The sequence below is a fragment of the Stegostoma tigrinum genome, chromosome 26 (assembly GCF_030684315.1).
Source record: "Stegostoma tigrinum isolate sSteTig4 chromosome 26, sSteTig4.hap1, whole genome shotgun sequence".
NCBI classification, from domain to species: Eukaryota; Metazoa; Chordata; class Chondrichthyes; order Orectolobiformes; family Stegostomatidae; genus Stegostoma; species Stegostoma tigrinum.
The window spans coordinates 10864602-10885778 of record NC_081379.1 but is presented as its reverse complement, the minus strand read 5'-3'; the positions used below and the strand labels follow the sequence as shown (position 1 = coordinate 10885778).

Sequence of the window (21177 nt, the reverse complement as noted above, 5' to 3'; positions counted from 1 at the left end):
GCAGGTTAGGGAAGCGGAGACAGGCTGGGCTGGTTTTGGAATGCAGTGGGGGGAGGGGTCGAGCTGGGCTGGCTTTGGGATGCAGTGGGGGAGGGGGAGATTTTGAAGCTTGTGAAGTCCACATTGATACCTTTGGGCTGCAGGGTTCCCAGGCAGAATATGAGTTGCTGTTCTTGCAACCTTCGGGTGGCATCATTGTGGCACTGCAGGAGGCCCATGATGGACATGTCATCTAAAGAATGACAGGGGGAGTTGAAATGATTCGCAATTGGGAGGTGCAGTTGTTTGTTGCGAACTGAGCGGAGGTGTTCTGCAAAGCGGTCCCCAAGCCTCCGCTTGGTTTCCCCAATGTAGAGGAAGCCACACCGGGTACAGTGGATGCAGTATACCACATTGGCAGATGTGCAGGTGAGCCTCTGCTTGATATGGAAAATCATCTTGGGGCCTGGGATAGGGGTGAGGGAGGAGGTGTGGGGGCAAGTGTAGCATTTCCTGCGGTTGCAGGGGAAGGTGCCGGGTGTGGTGGGGTTGGAGGGCAGTGTGGAGCAGACAAGGGAGTCACGGAGAGAGTGGTCTCTCCGGAAAGCAGACAGGGGTGGGGATGGAAAAATGTCTTGGGTGGTGGAGTCGGATTGTAGATGGCAGAAGTGTCGGAGGATGATGCGTTGTATCCGGAGGTTGGTGGGGTGGTATGTGAGAACGAGGGGGATCCTCTTGGGGCGGTTGTGGTGGGGGCGGGGTGTGAGGGATGTGGGAAATGCTGGAGACGCAGTCAAGGGCGTTCTTGACCACTGCGGGGGGAAAGTTGCGGTCCTGGAAGAACGTGGACATCTGGGATGTGCGGGAGTGGAATGCCTCATCCTGGGAGCAGATGCAGCGGAGGCGGAGGAATTGGGAATAGGGTATGGAATTTTTGCAGGAGGGTGGGTGGGAGGAGGTGTATTCTAGGTAGCTGTGGGAGTCAGTGGGCTTGAAATGGATATCAGTTTCTAGCTGGTTACCTGAGATGGAGAGTGAGAGTTCCAGGAAGGTGAGGGATGTGTTGGAGATGGTCCCAGGTGAACTTGAGGTTGGGGTGGAAGGTGTTGGTGAAGTGGATGAACTGTTCGAGCTCCTCTGGGGAGCAAGATTTACCCAGGTTAATAACCCCAATCAAGGATCTCATAGTCAACATGATCCAGCTGGTTCCAATCACTACAATGTCAAATGCTGCCTGCAATCAATCCTTTCTGGAGTTCAGCACTTTTATTCACTTTAGGTGTCAGGTTGTAATGAGGTCAGGAGCTGAGTCCTGGTGGAACTCAAACTTAGTGGTTAGCACTGCAGACTCACAGCGCTAGGGAGCCATGTTCGACTCCTTCCTCGGGCGACTGTCTGTGTGGAGTTGGCACATTCGCCCTCTGTCTGTGTGCATTTACTCTGGGAGCTCCAGTTTCCTCCCACTGTCTAAAGATATGGAGGTTAGGTAGATTGGCCATGCCAAATTGCCCCATAATGTCCAGAGATGTGCAGGCTAAGTGGACAGGGTAAGGGAGTGGGTCTGGGGTGGTCTGCTCTTCGGAGGGTCAGTGTCAGCTCAATGGGCTGAGTGGCCTGCTTCCACACTGTATGGATTCCATGAGTATCAGTGAACGGGCTAATCCTGTACAAATACCACTTGATGGCACTGTTGATGACTTTGTTAATAATTGAGAGTAGACTGCTGGAGTAGTGATTGGGCAGTGAATTTGTCCTGCTTTTTGCTCTCTGATTGGACAAGGTCAACAGCCCCAGTCATGGAACTCATTCTATAAGGGCCATCTGGCTGACCGTGTTACAATCTCTACAAGTTGTTTAATAGGGGTGCAAAATATGAGACAAAAGAAACAATAACTTTGTTTTAGGGCATTGGTTAGGCTACAGTTAGAATGTTGTGTGCAGTTTTAGGCACCTCTTCATTGACATCAGAATATTGGAGTATTTATAGTTTTACATGGTGATTTGAGAGGCAGTGATAATTTTGACTGGAGCAGGGAAGGGTTTAAAAAATGTTGCGGAAGTGATGTTAAAATAGTGAAGAGTTTTGCTAAGGTTGACTATTTCTTCAGGTCAGCCAGTCAGGGTTGAGCAGGTGGCTATCAGAAACAGGAAGTGGGGAAAAAGAAAAATGTCTTCATTTACAAGTCTAGTGTGACATTGAATGCTTTGTCAAAGAAAAAGGTCAGGGAAAGCACCAGCAAAAATCATTAAATATTGAAATGGGTCAAGACGCTTGGCTAACTGGTGAGAGCAGGACTTTGATGATTGTATCAATTGAGTTCATTTCCATACAGGCAGAGGGCAGGTAAATCAGGCACATATAAAGTGACAGGAGCAAATTACTGCAGATGCTGGAATCTGTACTGAAAACAACAAATGCTGGCGATCACAGTGGGTCAGACAATATCCATGGAGAGAGAGCAAGCTAATGTTTTGAGTCTAGATGGCTCTTCATCAGGGCTTGAAATTTTAGCTCGTTTTCTCTCCATGAATGCTACCTGACCTGCTGTGGTCTCCAGCATTTGTTTTCAGTACGTATAAAGTGACACTTACTGAGACAGGGCGTGAGTTAAGCTCAGAGTTATACACCATTAACAACTCACTCATTGAAAACATTGAGATAACAAGATATAGAGCAGGATGAACACAGCAGATCAAGCAGCATCAGAGGAGCAGGAAAGCTGATGTTTCGGGTCTGGACCCGTCTTCAGAAATCTCTCCCAATGAATACATTGATACCAGGTAAAGATTGGTTCTGGTTTGACTCTGATCAGTTGACTATCGGTTTAGCCGAGGTTTGCTACAGTAAAGATCAGAAAACAATAGGCCAAGTGGCCAAATCGTGTGCAAAGCTTTTAGACTTCTATGGCTTAGGTCCCAGCATCCTTTTAATATTGATATGAACAGAACTGATGATAACAGAATAGCTTTTGGTGCTTGTAATGAGAAAGGGAGCACTTAAGAAATGATAGCCCAGTTGTTTTATGTTGGTTTAGTTAAATATCTTAGAGAATCAGTATTCACAGTTTGAGTGCTATTGCACATTGATTTGAAGACAAAAGCCCTAAATGGTTGTCATGGTGATGAACATGATTCTGAATACTGAGTGCATGTTATAATTGAATAATTGGCACTAAACGAAGTAAAAAACAGTTATAAAGCAAATTGTTAATCATTTTTATGATAGTGTCAAGCTAACTGATAACTGTTTCAAGTGCTTCTCTAATCAAAATGTACCACATGGTGCTATTTTCTAATTTAAACATGACCAGGGGAATCAAGTCAACAATTACCTCCTTCTTCAATTGGCTGGTGAATTGTTGTAAAAAGGAGATAATCTTTTATTAATAAAGACAGGGGGTTGAAAAGCTCCATTCTTATTTATGGAGAGCTGGTGAAACATAACTACGTTATTGAGATCTCTTCTGTTTTGCAATATATTTCTATTGGTGTTTTTCTGATTTCAGCAACTAATAAATTTGGTGGCAAAATGAATGCTTGAATGTGGAGGTGGTTTAAATTCAGTCCTCCGCAAGTTGGTTGTTCTTGGTTTCCTGCATGTTTTTCCTTCTGTAGAATCAGAATGGTTAGAGTACAGAATAATGCCATTTGGCCCCTCGTGTCTGCGCCAGCTGTCTGCAAGACTAATAGAACAATACGCCAATGCCTTTCCTTTCCTTCATAATTTGAAAATCTCTTCAAATAATGACCCAAACCTCCTTTGAAGGCCATGATTGAATCTGCTCCCAAGACACTCCACAGGGTTACATTCCAGATCCCAGTGACACATTGCCTATTTACATTTTTGCTCCGGTCATCATTGATCCTGTTGCCAATGACAATCTTTCCACCAAAGGGAACAATTTCTATCTATCAATCCATCTAGTCCCTTCCTGATTTTGAACAGCTCACTCAAATCAATCCCCTCTCAAACTTACTCTTTGTGACTATTTTCTACACTTTGTGTGTATGGTTCACTAATGCCCTTTAGGGACATCCTTACCTGGCCTGGCCCACATGTGATCCCAAAACGACAGCAATGTGATTAACTCTTAATTACCTTATGGGTAATAAATGCTGGCCTAGCAAGAGATGTTCACATCCTGTGACTAAATAAAAAAGTATATATATTTGTGTTAAAGTTACCAATCCATTCAGTATCTTGGCAGTTGTCCTGGCACATTGCAGCATTGGGCTCACCTGGGTTATACTACAGCATTGACTAAGCCAGGGGTAGAGGGAGGTGAAGGATAAAGTGTAATAGAACGTAGAACATAGAAAAGTGCAGCACAGTACAGGCCCTTCAGCCCACGATGTTGTGCCGTGGATTAATCCTAATCCAAAAATAAAATAACCTAACCTACATTCCCCTCAATTCACTGCTGTCCATGTGCATGTCCAGCAGTCGCTTAAATGTCACTAATGACTCCGCTTCCACGACTACCACTGGCAAAGTATGCCATGTGCTCACAACTCTCTGGGTGAAGAACCTACCTCTGACATCTCCTCTATACCTTCCTCCTAACACCTTAAAACTATGACCCCTCGTAGCAGCCAATCCTGCCCTGGGGAAAAGTCTCCGGCTATCGACTCTATCCATGCCTCTCAATACCTTGAACACCTCGATCAGGTCACCTCTCTTCCTCCTTCTCTCCAGAGAGAAAAGTCCGAGCTCAGTCAACCTCTCCTCGTAAGACAAGCCCTCCAGTTCAGAGAGCGTCCTGGTAAGCCTCCTTTGCACCCTCTCCAAAGCCTCCACATATTTCCTATAATAGGGCGACCAGAACTGGACACAATATTCCAAGTGTGGTCTCACCAGGGTTTTGTAGAGCTGCAGCAAAACCTCGTGGCTCTTAAATTCGATCCCCCTGTTAATGAAAGCCAAAACACCATATGCTTTCTTAACAACCTTATCCACTTGGGTGGCAACTTTGAGGGAGCTATGCACTTGAACACCAAGGTCCTGCTGTTCCTCCACACTGCCAAGAATCCTGCCTTTAATCCTATATTCAGCATTTAAGTTTGACCTTCCAAAATGCATCACTTTGCATTCATCCAGGTTGAACTCCATCTGCCGTTTCTCAGCCCAGCTCTGCATTCTGCCAATGGCTCGCTGAAGCCTGCAATAGCCCTCAATACTATCAAAGGCACCTCCAACCTTTGTGTCATCAGCAAACATACTAACCCACCCCTCAACCTCCTCATCCAAGTCATTTATAAAAACTACAAAGAGCAGAGGCCCAAGAACAGAGCCCTGTGGGACATCACTCAGCGCTGACTTCCAGGCAGAATACTTACCATCTACAACCACTCTCTGTGTCCTGTCAGCCAACCAATTCTGGATCCAGACAGCCAAATCACCCTGTATCCCATACCTCCTGACTTTATGAACGAGCCTGCCGTGGGGAACCTTATCAAATGCCTTGCTGAAGTCCATGTACACCACATCCACTGCTTGACCCTCGTCAACCTGTCTCGTGACCTCCTCAAAGAACTCAAGATTTGTGAGGCATGACCTGCCCCTCACAAAGCCATGCTTTGTAACAAATATACAGTATTTTTTATACATGAGGGAACTGCCAGTACTCACTGTCATAAGTCACATATCCTCTCTATACACATTGAAAAGGCTGATCCCTGTGTGTGCCTATTTATTTTTCAGATGTTACACTATTATTAATACATTACTTGGAGAGGTTTTTCAGAGCTTCTCCGAATATTGAAAGGCAGTGGAGTTGATGATTTTCCTAGACTCCTGCTGTGTTCCCTCCCACTGTGTCTCCTTCATTACTCTTTGAAATATAGTTTGTTAAATCAATGAATCATTAGTCAGTGTTTACCAGAAAAGTGTGAAAGAGCGAATATAATTTTTAAATCATGTGCCTTATATGGTGTTTCTGATGGGATCCATGCATTGTCATTGCCAGGAGTGAGTTCTCTAAGATGGTAATTTGTTTTCAAACTCACTGTGCGTGTGTGTGTGTGTGTGTGTGTGTGTGTGTGTGTGTGTGTGTGTGTGTGTGTGTGTGTGTGTGTGTGTTTTTGGGGTAGGGGGGTTGGTGTGGTAGTGGGGTGGCCTGAAGTATGTGTGTTGAGAGGGTTAGGGTTTGATCTCCAGGGACAGGAAGGACTGGGGGCAGGTGGAAAGTAAAATGAAGAAACACAAATGCATTTCAAACCCAAGCCCAATTTGCCTCATGCAACTTCTGCATTTAACAAGCATGGATGATATTGGAAGCCAATAGATGATATTATCCCTGTTTGTTGAAGGTGGAGCTGTCAACACCATTTTCTCCTCCAACTGTTCTCAAAACTGCATGATCTGGGTGTCGGCTCTGACCTCTACAGTTGGATCCTCAGCTTTCTGATCCAGAGGCCGCAGTCACTAAGGATAGATAAATGCACGTCCTCCACTGGAGCCCCCCCCAAGGATGCATCCTCAACCCCGCTACTGTGCTTCCTGTGCACCTACCATTGTGTTGCCAAATTCCAAATGAACGCCATCAACAAGTTCACTAACGACACCACCCTAGAGGGACGGATATCTAACAATGAAGGGTCAAAATACAGAAGGGAGAGATAGAGGGCTTGGTGACATGATGCAATGAGAACAATCTGTCTCTCAACATCGGCAAAACTAAAGAACTGATCACTGACTTCAGGGAGAAAGGAGGAGAACACACCGCCATCTACATCACAGAACTGAGGTTGTGAGAGTGAAAAGCATCAAGTCCCTTGCAGTGACAATAACCAACAGCCTGTCCTGAACTTCCCACGTAGATATGACGGTCAAGAAGGCACAACAATGCCTCCTTCCTCAGGCAGTTCAGGAAATTTGACATGTCCATAAGGTTCCTCACCACCAGATGCCCCATTGAAAGCAGACTATCCGGGTGCAAAACGGCCTGTTTTGGCAACTGCTCTGCCCAGGACCATAAGAAATTACAGAAGATGGTGTACACAGCCCAGGCCATCACAGAAGCCAACCTTCCACCCATGGACTCCATTTACACAGCTTGCTGCCGCAGAAAGGTGGTCAATGTTAAAGACCCATCGCACAAGCAGGTTCAGGAACAGTTTCTTTCCAGCAGTTACCAGACTGTTGAATGGATTCTAGTCTCAAATAACGTAATCTTTAATATAACGTGTATGTCTCCAAGTCTTTTTCACCTGTATATCCTTTGCTTGGTGTGATCTACCTGTACTGCTTGTAAACAAAGCTTTTCACTGTATTTCGGTACACGTGACAATAAGCCAAGCAAAACATCAATCAAGTCACTTCCAGTAGGCAGGTCACACAATAAAAGCTTCTTTGGATACTGCATCCCTTCATTTTAACAGGAAATTCATTTTAATCCAAACTGGCTAATGTTCCTCGAGCTCAGGTATCCTAGCAGATTACAAAAGATGAGAAAGTACAAGGCTGGTTGGTTTGTTAGATTCATCCTAGTATTTATAATCGCTGCTCTTTATGTAACTATTTCTGCTCCTTCTGTACCTCAGGAATCATAGAATCCCCAAAGTATGGAAACAGACCAATAGGCCCATTGAGTCCATCCTGACGCTCCCAAGACCATCCCACTCAGACGCACTCGCCTATCCTATCCCTGCAAGAGTGAATTCCCTGGACACTATGGGCAATAGCATGACCAATCCACCTAACTTGGTTATCTTTGTGACTGTGGGAGGAAACCAGAGCACCCAAAGGAAATCCATGCAGACACGGGGAGAATATGCGAACTCCACACAGACAGTCACCTGAGGGTAGAATCGAACGCGGGTCCCTGGCGCTGTTAGGCAGCAGGGGTAACCACACCCCCCATAAGTTTATTCAACTTTCCTTTCAAAGCATCATTCTATTTTCCTCAACCTGTACATTCTAGATTCTCAGCATTCTCTGGGGAAAGAAATTTTATATGAATTCCTGATTCGAATTCTTGGTCGCTATGTTATATTGATGGCTTTTTAGTACTTGGTCTCACCAGCATTGGATAGCCTCACTGTCAAGGTTTATTTGCCTTTTCAACTGTTTTGTACTTGGAAAACATCAAAATAAAACATGTTATTCAATTCTAATTCCTTTGTTCTGTTGTTCATAATCTGTTGCACTCTCTTCCTCGCCATGGATTTTTACCCCTTTCAAGCATTTATCCAATTCTGGTTTGAAAGTTGTGGTTGAATGTGTCTCCATGACTGTTTCAGGCAGTATATCCCAGACTATAACAACTCACTGCATTTAAATTCAAATTCTCCTCATCCCTGGCTCTTTTGTGAATCTCTTTAAAGCTGTGTCCTCTGATACAGCTCCTACAGCCAATGGAATCCATTTCTCCTCACTGTATTAAGCTGTGCAAGATTTTGAATGTCTTTAATAAACCACCCTATAACCTTTGATACTGTAAATAGGAAATCTCAATTTCATTAATCTGTCCAGATAACTGAAGACCCGATCATTTCGTTTTTGTGAGCGTCTGTCTCATCTTCAAGGCCTTGAAATTCTTCCTAAACTCTGCCCGCAATTAGACACAATACTCCAGCTGGGACCTATCCAGTGATTTACGTAAGAGACAGGAATCAATATTCAAGCATCATGCTGCAGCCTCTCTTATTACAAAGACTAACAATTGTCAAGAACCAGCCCATTATCAGATGTCTCATTGAGCTAATTATAAACTCTACGTATTGTTATCAGTGAGTCAAGCTCGGATTCATTTTCAAATTGCAAATACCACAGACACAAAGGGAGTTGATTAAACAATATTGAGATTTAATGGAAAATGCTTTGCACTAAGCCTTGCGCAGACTAGACACGTCACCGCTGTCCTATGTTAGTCAATATCAGCCTCATTTCGTATGTTAGACTGGTATAAGCATGTGTGAAGCCCCCCAACAGATCAAGTAGGCATCACTTTGAACTGTCAGAAACAGACCCAAAAAATGTCAGAGATAATGGGAACTGCAGATGCTGGAGATTCCAAGATAATAAAATGTGAGGCTGGATGAACACAGCAGGCCAAGCAGCATCTCAGGAGCACAAAAGCTGACGTTTCGGGCCTAGACCCTTCATCAGAGAGGGGGATGGGGGGAGGGAACTGGAATAAATAGGGAGAGAGGGGGAGGCGGACCGAAGATGGAGAGTAAAGAAGATAGGTGGAGAGAGTGTAGGTGGGGAGGTAGGGAGGGGATAGGTCAGTCCAGGGAAGACGGACAGGTCAAGGAGGTGGGATGAGGTTAGTAGGTAGCGGGGGGTGCGGCTTGGGGTGGGAGGAAGGGATGGGTGAGAGGAAGAACCGGTTAGGGAGGCAGAGACAGGTTGGACTGGTTTTGGGATGTAGTGGGTGGGGGGGAAGAGCTGGGCTGGTTGTGTGGTGCAGTGGGGGGAGGGGACGAACTGGGCTGGTTTAGGGATGCAGTAGGGGAAGGGGAGATTTTGAAACTGGTGAAGTCCACATTGATACCATTAGGCTGCAGGGTTCCCAGGCGGAATATGAGTTGCTGTTCCTGCAACCTTCGGGTGGCATCATTGTGGCAGTGCAGGAGGCCCATGATGGACATGTCATCAAGAGAATGGGAGGGGGAGTGGAAATGGTTTGCGACTGGGAGGTGCAGTTGTTTGTTGCAAACTGAGCGGAGGTGTTCTGCAAAGCGGTCCCCAAGCCTCCGCTTGGTTTCCCCAATGTAGAGGAAGCCGCACCGGGTACAGTGGATGCAGTATACCACATTGGCAGATGTGCAGGTGAACCTCTGCTTGATGTGGAATGTCATCTTGGGGCCTGGGATGGGGGTGAGGGAGGAGGTGTGGGGACAAGTGTAGCATTTCCTGCGGTTGCAGGGGAAGGTGCCGGGTGTGGTGGGGTTGGAGGGCAGTGTGGAGCCCTCCAACCTGCCCTCCAACCCCACCACACCCGGCACCTTCCCCTGCAACCGCAGGAAATGCTACACTTGCCCCCACACCTCCTCCCTCACCCCCATCCCAGGCCCCAAGATGACATTCCACATCAAGCAGAGGTTCACCTGCACATCTGCCAATGTGGTATACTGCATCCACTGTACCCGGTGCGGCTTCCTCTACATTGGGGAAACCAAGCGGAGGCTTGGGGACCGCTTTGCAGAACACCTCCGCTCAGTTCGCAACAAACAACTGCACCTCCCAGTCGCAAACCATTTCCACTCCCCCTCCCATTCTCTTGATGACATGTCCATCATGGGCCTCCTGCAGTGCCACAATGATGCCACCCGAAGGTTGCAGGAACAGCAACTCATATTCCGCCTGGGAACCCTGCAGCCATATGGTATCAATGTGGACTTCACCAGTTTCAAAATCTCCCCTTCCCCTACTGCATCCCTAAACCAGCCAGGTTCATCCCCTCCCCCCACTGCACCACACAACCAGCCCAGCTCTTCCCCCCCACCCACTACATCCCAAAACCAGTCCAACCTGTCTCTGCCTCCCTAACCGGTTCTTCCTCTCACCCATCCCTTCCTCCCACCCCAAGCCGCACCCCCCGCTACCTACTAACCTCATCCCACCTCCTTGACCTGTCCGTCTTCCCTGGACTGACCTATCCCCTCCCTACCTCCCCACCTACACTCTCTCCACCTATCTTCTTTACTCTCCATCTTCGGTCCGCCTCCCCCTCTCTCCCTATTTATTCCAGTTCCCTCCCCCCATCCCCCTCTCTGATGAAGGGTCTAGGCCCGAAACGTCAGCTTTTGTGCTCCTGAGATGCTGCTGGGCCTGCTGTGTTCATCCAGCCTCACATTTTATTAACCCAAAAAATGTCATGTGTTTGTGTGAGATTTGTTGTGCAATTTGTGAACTGAATGGTAACTCCTGTTGTTTTAATTGTCAGCATATGTCAGAATCCAGTTTAAAACAGATAAACTGAAAGGTTCTGGCTGCTGCTGTTGCATGGGCTCTCTACACAATATGTTTGGACCGTCTCCATGGCAACACAGGCCGAGAGAGACAAGAGAGGGACTTGGTGTGGGAAATAGGAGAATTAACGTTGGATTAATGGACGGGGATTAAATGGATTAACAGCTGAGGCTGAATCATATTGCACGGCAGTAGAGGAGGAGTCATGCTCTGCATCTGTGCATCGTTCTGTCCAACCTAGGTTTGTTTCAGAAAGGCAGTGGAGGTCATTTTGACTCTGAACAATCCTGTGAAATAGCCAATGTTGGATCAGCTGTTCGTTGCACATGTCATGCTCATTTACCAGGTGTCCCCTCAGAGTGGTCTGTGAGCTAAGCATATGTCACCTGCTTTTTCATGATCAAGTGTTTCAACTTAAAAATAACCAGCAGCACTGCTTTGAGCAAGATAAAAAGGTTAGTGTGTTACGTAACTGTGTTGCTGAAGGTTACTTAAAAAGTGAGAAAGCTATCAGCCAAAATACAGATGCAAAGATTGAAGGTTAGTCAGGATAAAAGTTTTATGTATGAAGCTGCAAATGAAACCCACCTTTAATGTCATCGCTGGCCTGGCTTGCTTGAAGATTCTTTTTCTGAAGTGTTACAACTTGAAGCCAAGTTAGCAATGGTGAGGTTTTGCAGTTGAATAGTTAGAGACTGTTCCCAAAAGTGGAATGAACAGAACAGGTCCTGGGAGTGAATGAAAGTTTCTTTGTTTTGGTTTTATAGCATTGGAAGTTGCAGCTCTTGGCAGTCTAGTATAACACCCAATGCTCCCTGTTGGGGTTTATATAGTTCTGCTGTGAAATACCTGCACACAATGTTTGCATGTAGCCTGACTTTTGCATGCTGCAAAACTTAAAAATAATTTCTATTCCAAACTGTCAAATCATGCCACCATGTGAAGTATGAAGGTAGGATCACAGACCCTTCCATTATCTCTTGGTCAAAGTCATTAACTACTTCACTCTCTTAGCCATTGTCTTGGACGAGTCTCATTCTGTCAGATCTCTGGTAGGATAGGAAGACTCATTCATGTTTCTCAGGAAGCCATTGCCAATGAGTCTCTGTTAACCCTTGAAAAAAAATTGTTGAGATCAAAAGATTTCTTACAAGTCTTCTCGAGTTAATGTTGTCTGATTCCAACACCAGTTGACTCCACAAGGATAATCATGTGGATTCTGGGAGCCATTTAGTAAGACTTGTATCCATTTTAAAGCCATATTTGGTTTCTTTACAAAATATATTGCCTCACATTGATGACAAACCTCTCCTAGCATATGTCTCTAATGAAGTCAACAGACAGGAAGGTTGAGAGAAATATTCATAGTGTAATTTCTGATTTCTCCAATCATATAGCTATCCAACAAAGACCGAATGAGCTCCCCAGAAAATGCTAATTTAAAAGAAAAACCATTGTTGAGATGTGGGTATCTGTGCAAAACAAGCATTTATTGCCCATCAAGTCAGTTAAGAGTCAACCACATTGCTGTCCTTCTGGAGTCACGTATAGGACAAATCAAGTAAGGATAACAAATTTCCTTCCCTAAAGAACATTAGTGAACCAGATGGGTTTTCTCCCCAGCAACTAATAACAATTAAAGCAGTCAAGACTCTTAATTTGAGATTTTTAAGAAAAAATGAATTCAAATTCCACTATTTGAACCTGGGTCCCAGAACATCAACTGTGTCTTTGGGTTATAGCCTGTTGATACTGCCACTCAGCCATGACCTTCCCATGCATGAAGGAAGTCTGCTCCTTTCCTTCTTATCTCAGTAAATGCCCATTTTATATAAAAAAGGATTTAGAGCAGGGTTGTTTGCCCCATGATGAGGCCAGGAATTTGCACTTCTGTACAACTGGCTTGTTTAATGGCACTGTTGTAGTGCTAACAGCCTGGGCCAATTGTCAAGGGCTGCCAGAAAAGTCGTCAGCCTGTGGTCATTGGGGTCGTCAAGCTTTCAGCCAGCATCCAGGAGGCAAACTGTGAGGCCAACTCTCCAGGCAGGTCTTGAGGTATCTCCACCTGCCTGGCCACACTAAAGCCAATGCCCTCCTTGGGAACTCAGTCTCCCCATCCATCAGGGGTTCTGATTTCATCTTTCCATGTAAGAAATTTGAAAAGTTTGAGAGAAGATGCCTCAGGATAGAATTATTCCTCCTCTTACTTTTATAGAGAGATTAACATCTGGAATTAAGAGCCTAATGATGGCCATAAATCCATTGTCAATTGTTGGGGAAAACCATATCTGGTTCACAAATAAGAGATAATGGGAACTGCAGATGCTGGAGAATCCAAGATAACAAAGTGTGGAGCTGGATGAACACAGCAGGCCAAGCAACATCTCAGGAGCACGAAAGCTGACATTTCGGGCCTAGACCCTTCATCAGAGATGATGATGAAGGGTCTAGGCCCAAAACGTCAGCTTTTGTGCTCCTGAGATGCTGCTTGGCCTGCTGTGTTCATCCAGCTCCACACTTTGTTATCCTGGTTCACTAATGCCCTTTCGGGAAGGAAACTGCCATCCTTACCTGGTCTGGCCTACATGTGACTCCAGACCCACAGCAAAGTGGTTGACTCTTAACCACCCTCTGAGCAATTAGGGATGGACACTAGATGTTGCCTGGCCAGTGATGCCCTTACACTGTGAATGAATAAAGGAAAAAAAAATGACAGGCAGAATCAGTACCATAAGGGAAAGATAACATGAAGAGCTATCAAAGGTGAACATTCTGCCTTAAATTGGGCAAAAGTGTATTCTTTATTTAACTGCCAACTCTGAATGTTCCGTGTGTCCATTATTTGTTTAAACTTGGCAGGCATCTCAGGTGGAGAGCCTGACGGCGATGAAACAAACCTTGCAAGCGGATCTCGAAACATCAATAAAACGTATTGCTGACCTACAGACAGCCTTGGAGGAGGAATCTAGTGATGAAAGTGATGATGAAGCAGAAAGGTAATGTCTTCAGACGAAGACAAAACTACAAAAAAAAATGGTGTGTTTGGCTACAGACAGAAGTAGAAAAATAGACTATCTGGTCGTGAAAGCAGCTCAATTTCTGGAGCCAACAGAAACAAATAAGTCCACATCATCTTTCGGCTAAACACATGAAGGCCTTCAGGAATGTCATGGCAGGGAATACATTTAAAATAACCCCACAAGTCCATATTCCACAACTGTTTTAGTTTCTTCATAACAGCATAGATTAGATTAGATTCCCTACAGTGTGGAAACAGGCCGTTCGGCCCAACAAGTCCATACTGCCCCTTGAAGCATCCCACCCAGACCCATCTCCCTATAACCCACACACCCCTGAACACTACGGGCAATTTAGCATGGCCGATCCACCTAGCCTGCACATCTTTGGACTGTGGGAAGAAACCGGAGCGCCCGGAGGAAACCCACGCAGACACGGGGAGAATGTGCAAGCTCCGCACGGACATTCACCCAAGGCTGGAATTGAACCTGGGTCTCTGGCGCTATGAGGCTGCAGTGCTAACCACTGAGCCACCGTGCCGCCCACTGTGTAGCATTTGAGATCCTTAAAAATGCCACTACGGCGGGAATCTAGCCCAAAGTATGCAACATAAACTTTTGCAAGATGTATCTTTACCATTATAGGTACAAGATGTGGAGGTGCTGGTGTCGGACTGGGGTGGACAAGGTCAGAAGTCACACAATATCGGGTTATAGTCCAGCAGGATTATTGAAAGCATGTGATTTCAAATAAACCTGTTGGATTATGACCTGGTATCGTGTGACTTCTGACTTAATAGCTATGTTGTAGTAGTTTGGACAGCACAGCATCACTGGCTGTTTGTAAATCATATCTTATTTAATGCAACAGAAATTGGGTACCAGTTTACAACCAAATAGTCGGTAGTTTTACCCAAGTCAGTGTATGAAAAAAATAAACTTGGTCTGACCAGCATAGAACATAGAACATAGAAAAGTACAGCACAGTGCAGCCCTTCAGCCCACGATGTTGTGCTGTGGAATAATCCTAATCCAAAAATAAAATAACCTAACCTACATTCCCCTCAATTCACTGCTGTCCATGTGCATGTCCAGCAGTCGCTCAAATGTCACTAATGACTCCGCTTCCACGACTACCACTGGCAAACTATTCCATGTGCTCACAACTCCCTGGGTGAAGAACCTCCCTCTGACGTCTCCTCTATACCTTCCTCCTAACACCTTAAAACTATGAACCCTCGTGGCAGTCAGTCCTGCCCTGGGGAAAAGTCTCTGGCTATCAACTCTATCCATGCCTCTCATTACCTTGTACACCTCGATCAGGTCACCTCTCTTGCTCATTCTCTCCAGAGAGAAAAGTCCGAGCTCAGTCAACCTTTCCTTGTAAAATAAGCCCTCCAGTCCAGAGAGCGTCCTGGTAAACCTCCTTTGCACCCTCTCCAAAGCCTCCACATCTTTCCTATAACAGGGCAACCAGAACCGGACACAATATTCCAAGTGTGGTCTCATCAAGGCTTTGTAGAGCTGCAGCATAACCTCGCAGCTCTTAAACTCGATCCCCCTGTTAATTAAAGCCAAAGCACCATATGCTTTCTTAACAACCTTATCCAATGCTAGAATCTACAGTTGAGTCCAGTCAGTGTAATTGTTTTCTCTGTGGTCAGTTGGTTAATGTCGCAGCTGAAATAGATGATCAAATTATGATTTTTTTCCCCTCCATTATGCATAATTATTGCCCTTTGCACTAACTTGCAGCAATTAAAGAATGATCTTGCAATACACCCTGAGTGACTCTTAAGAATGAGGTTTGAAGAGAATATGATGATAAATTAAATTTAATTGGCAGTGCTCTGTAGGAGAGGAAGGTCAATGCTGGTGATAAATTGACAAATTCTGTTCTCTCCTAGTGCAATGACGACTCTGGGAGCTGATTTGGAAAGGACAGATATGTAAGAATAAGTTGCATGTTACATGTTTGTGTTTGCACCATTAAATAAACTAGGCAAATGTCCCTCATAGAGTAAGCTCTGACAGCATGTTAAACTATTCCCTTTTACCCCTGCAAGAAAACTGTGCAATACTCAGACCATAGGTAAGAGAGAGAGAGGAAATTGGAGGAACATGAATGCAAAATTTCTCACCACTTCTACTATCAAGCTCTTACATTATTGACACTGTCTGGAGGCGCTGGAGGAACACAACAGGCTAGGCAGCATCAGAGGAGCAGGAAAGTTGATGTTTTGGGTTGTGACCCTTCTTCAGAGATGGGGGAGAGGGAGAAGGGAGCTCAGAAATAAAGAGAGAGAGAAGTGGTGGGATGGGGAAGTTAGGTGGGATGGTGGTTGGTGAGTGCAGGGGTAGGCGATGTTGGGGATTGGTCATTGAGGTGGGAGGAGTGGATCGGTGGGAGGAGTGGATCGGTGGGAGAGAAGATGAACAGGTTGTGTCAGGTCAAAGAAGTAGGGATAAGACGGAGGGTTGCTCATGGGATGAGGCCAGGGTGGGGAGATCTTGAAACTAGTAAAATCCATATTAAGACCATTGGGCTGTAGGCTCCCAAGGTGGAATGCTAGGTGCTGCTCCTCTAGTTTCCGGGTGGCGTCATTGTGACACTGGAAGAGGCCCAGGATGGACACGTCATCCAGGGAGTGGGAGGGGGAGTTGAAATGGCTCATGACTGGAAGGTGTTGTCATTTGTTGCGAACCGAGCGCAGGTGCTCTACAGAGCAGTCTCCAAGCCTCTATGATTAGAACCAGTCAGACTTCTCAAGCCATAGGACAGTGGGGTCACAAAAAACGCTGTATTGGTTGTGAGCTCTGACCAAGTTTCATCAGCTCTTTGGCACAGGAGGTGGTATCCCAAGGCACATTTAAATTCTCATTTTCTTTTCATAATGGGTCTGGCCTAACATGTTCCCACTTCAGAAAAGCCAGTGAATGATGGTTCTTTCAAAAGTCCCCTGAAAATGAAACACTTCATCTCGTCCACCCAGTCTCACAATATCTATCCCTTCCTCTGTGCCCACACTGTTCCCTTACACAGTCCCCACACTGCCCCCTTATACAGTCCCCACACTGTCCCCATACACAGCCCCCACACTGTCCCCATACACAGCTCCCACACTGCCCCCTTACATAGTCCCCACACTGTCCCCTTACACAGCCGCCACACTGTCCCCATACACAGCCGCCACACTGTCCCCATACACAGCTCCCACACTGTCCCCATACACAGCTCCCACACTGTCCCCATACACAGCCCCCACACTGTCCCCATACACAGCCTCCACACTGTTCCCTTACACAGTCCCCACACTGCCCAATACACAGTCCCCACACTGTTCCCTTACACAGTCCCCACACTGTTCCCTTACACAGTCCCCGCACTGTCCCCTTACACAGTCCCCGCACTGTCCCCTTACACAGTGCCTGCACCGTCCCCTTACACAGCCCCCAAACCGTCCCCATACACAGCCCCCACACCGTCCCCATACACAGCCCCCACACTGTCCCCATACACAGCCCCCACACTGTCCCCTTACACAGCCTCCACACTGTTCCCTTACACAGTCCCCACACTGTCCCCATACACAGCCCCCACACTGTCCCCATACACAGCCCCCACACTGTCCCCATACACAGCCCCCGCTCTGTTCCCTTACACAGTCCCCACACCGCCCAATACGCAGTCCCCACACTGTTCCCTTACACAGTCCCCACACTGTCCCCTTACACAGTCCCATACTGCCCTGTATACAGGCCCTACACTGTCCTGTACACAGTCTCCACACTGCCCCTTACATATTCCCCACACTGTTCCTTACACGTTCCCCATACCACCCTATCCATACTCCCCCTACTGTTGTATCCACAGATCCCCCTACCCCCCACTGCTCTCTCAGTTTGTCCTAAGGGGTGATGTATCAAAATCAAGTAACAGTTTAAGGGGAAAATGTTTGGGGAATACTGTTTTAGAGCAGAGAAGTGGCAAATAGAGGCTACAGGTATGAACTAACAGAGGAGAACTAAGTTTCACCAGCATCTGCAAACTACTGTATTAAATAACAAGGACAGAACTGTTGTAAAAGGTGACTACAATTGGTTGTAAAAATTATATTCCCCACGTAGTTTTGTTGCCACTTTCTCTCCCAACAATATTACTCTGCACGCTAACAAGTATTAAGTGGTGAGGGATGAATCTTTTGAGGGAGGAGAGGCTGGTGATTATGTACCAGTAAGTAATTTATAAGTCTCAGTAAATTAACAGGTTACATTAGTTTAAAACTGGTTAACTACCTTAACACTGGGTATTGTTACCTCCCAAAAGTTATTAACTGAGCCTACGCTTCATGGCTGTAGGCCGTAGAATATAGAACACATTTATAACAGATGAGTTGGAACCTTCTAGCTCCTCCCAGAGACAGTCATCTATTTATCAGTGGTTGAAACTATTCCGAAATGTCCAATTGCACAAGAAGAGCGAGAGCAGTAAATAGTTTGACAGTTTTGATTTCCCAATAGTGACAATAAATAGCACGTAAAATGGTGGGCTTGCAACTTAGTAATGGCAAAAGAAGAAAATTCAGAGGAATGATGACCATAGTGGCATTGACAAAACAAATGGGAAAAGCTCTGATTGAAGCAAATGATGAGGAGAATTATCCACTGCATGTTTGAGTTTATGTTTCAATTCATTTGAAATGAAGCAACAACAATCTCCCGAAGTTGGTATATATCATTCCCTAATTGATTGATTGTTCAGTCTGTGTGTTGATTATTTGATACGGCTACCATCCTCTTTAGTACAGTGCAGGGTGTAGGGTTTCAGAACACAAATCTATCACTCCTGTCACATTGTCAATCAACAGACATACTCGTCGTAGTTAAGCTGCAAGTGCTTATCTTAAACACATCTTTAGACTGCTCATGCAAAACAGCAATGGCAGATTTTGTAATTTCGACTTCACCCCTACCTAATTTAAGCATTGTTTAAACTGCTAACTGTTCATTTGAACTTTGCAACGTTGATTTTGTGCAAGATTTCAGTGGTATTTATGTTTTACGAAAGGCATATCGAGTTGTCAAATTTTGATTGCAGGCAATTTGGTAAACGTTTCTTCCTGTTTGTTCAAAGTATCTGCCTCATTGGTATAAGGATTCCTTTCCAAAGGGAATTAAAACAGTTCAATGAGCCATGGGTAGGGTCCAGAATGTAATACTTTCTGACCCGCAGATTGCTGAATTCAGTCATGATGAATGTCTGTCCCTGCTTGCTGCTTTGGTATAGCCGGGTATTCCACTTTGTTGTGGATGTTCCTGGGCCTGGAATTCAAACCCTGTGACTCTCCCTGGAACGATTCAGCAGGCCATTTGACCCAGCCAGTCTCTGCCAATTCTTTGTCAGCCAAACCTTTCAGTTCCAATCAGTGGGTCTTTCCTCATATCCTCTGAAAGGTGTCACCTCGCGACAACACAGCACTGCAGTGTCAGTGTGGAGTACCTCAGGCTAACTTCTGACTGCTGACAACATGGTCCTTTTGAACTGCACTGTCGTTTAGAGAATGAATGCTGTCACCTCTATCAGGTCCTGTCTGTGACTCCAGTCTCATGGTACAGTGCCTTGGGTTGATTCTTTGTACACTTTGAAGTGGCCTTCGGAGCCTAACCCACAGTCATTAAACTGGGCCAACAATAGTAACAACAAATTATACCTTCCAGTGACTCAACTCATAATTATGTATCACAGCCTTGGGGAAAAGGCACACTGCTAAGGCAGCGGCACGGTGGTACAGTGGTTAGCACAGCAGCCTCACAACGCAGGGGATCCAGGTTCAATTCCAGCCTCTGGCAACTGTCTGTGTGGAGTTTGCACATTCTCCCCATGTCTGTGTGGGTTGCCTCCGGGTGCTCTGGTTTCCTCCCACAGTCCAAAGATGTCCAGGCTCAGTGGATTGGCCGTGCTAAATTGCCCGTAGTGTTTAGGGATGTGTAGGCTAGGTGGGTTACAGAGGAAAGGGTCTGTGTGGGATGCTCCAAGGGTCAGTGAGGACTTGTTGGGCCAAAGGGTCTGTTTCCATTCTATGATTCTTCTTTGCTACATAGTTTTTTTTTGAAAACTCATTCATGGGATATGGGCATTGCTGTCTGAGCCCAGCATTTATTATCCATCCCTAGTTGCTCCTTGAGAAGGTGGTGATGAGCTGCCCGCTAGAATCGCTGCCGTCCATGTGTCACAGATTGTCAATGCTTTGGTAGAATAGTTCCTGCATAGCTTTTTTATCCACCCCGATACTTTCTATCGATGGAAGCATTGGCTTGGTGGAGAGATGCACCTTTGGCTTTTGTATTCAATGAAAAAAGCACATTCCAGCCTTTTTCCCTGCTCTGCACAGGGTTAGTAGACATAAACCGGGGCAACTGAGATAATGATCTCTGTGTCACTGGCTCAGTAAAGGATACTTGTGACGTGGAGGTGCCGGGGTCGGACTCGGGTGGACAAAGTCAGAAGTCACACGACACTCGGTTATAGCCCAACAAGTTTATTTGAAACCACAAGCTTTTGGAGTGCTGGGGCCCACTTGATGTAGGGGCTATACTTCGAAAGCTCGTGATTTCAAATAAACCTGTTGGACCATAAGCTGGTGGTGTGTGACTTCTGACCTCAATGAGGGACAGGCATCTATAGGCTCCTTCTTAAAAGTACATGTGTGAATGAATGACACACCCCTTCATTGTGTTCCGGCATTTGAGTAAGCTGTGAACACTTTCTATCATGGTTCACTCGCGAGGAGAGCTACCTTTCTTGATTTATAGCACACTTGGTGAAATGTCCTTCAGAAAAGCCAGGAGGCCAACAGTAGAATGGTTCCATAACACTGGGGAGCACAGTGGATTTGGTGATTTGAGAGCAGTGCATTCCAAGCAATTAGTTTCAGCACATTCGAAAAGATTATTTTAACTTCTGAGTGTGCGTTCAAATAACTCAAATGCTAATCTTCTGACGTAAAATTGCCTTGCTTTTGCGAGAAGGGTGAAGAAAGAGCATTCTAAAAATTGACATGTTTAAGAGTCGCAGTGAAAATTCTGGCAAAACAATTTTCATCTTTTTAAATCCTTTGTTCAGCTGAGTGTCACTAACAGGGTGAAGCTGTTCAGTTTCAACAACCCAATCTCAAAAATAATTGAGATTCATCATTTAAAAGGCAGGCATGCTGCTGCTTCCAACGGCACCGAAGTTGGTGTTTATTTTTAAGTTGAACATTA

General features: G+C 45.6%; 1 protein-coding gene across 6 annotated transcripts in view; it reads left to right on the top strand.

Annotated features, from left to right (window-relative positions):
- LOC125464294 (unconventional myosin-XVIIIb-like) overlaps positions 1–21177 on the top strand; it is a 370537-nt gene that overhangs the window by 322360 nt on the left and 27000 nt on the right. For 5 of the 6 annotated variants that reach the window (XM_059654944.1, XM_059654940.1, XM_059654943.1 and 2 more), the window contains 2 exons: positions 13757–13893; positions 15822–15863. In XM_059654944.1, the coding sequence (XP_059510927.1) occupies positions 13757–13893; positions 15822–15863 (179 nt within the window). The remainder of the gene's footprint in view (positions 1–13756; positions 13894–15821; positions 15864–21177) is intronic. The other variant, XM_059654945.1, reaches the window with a different exon arrangement.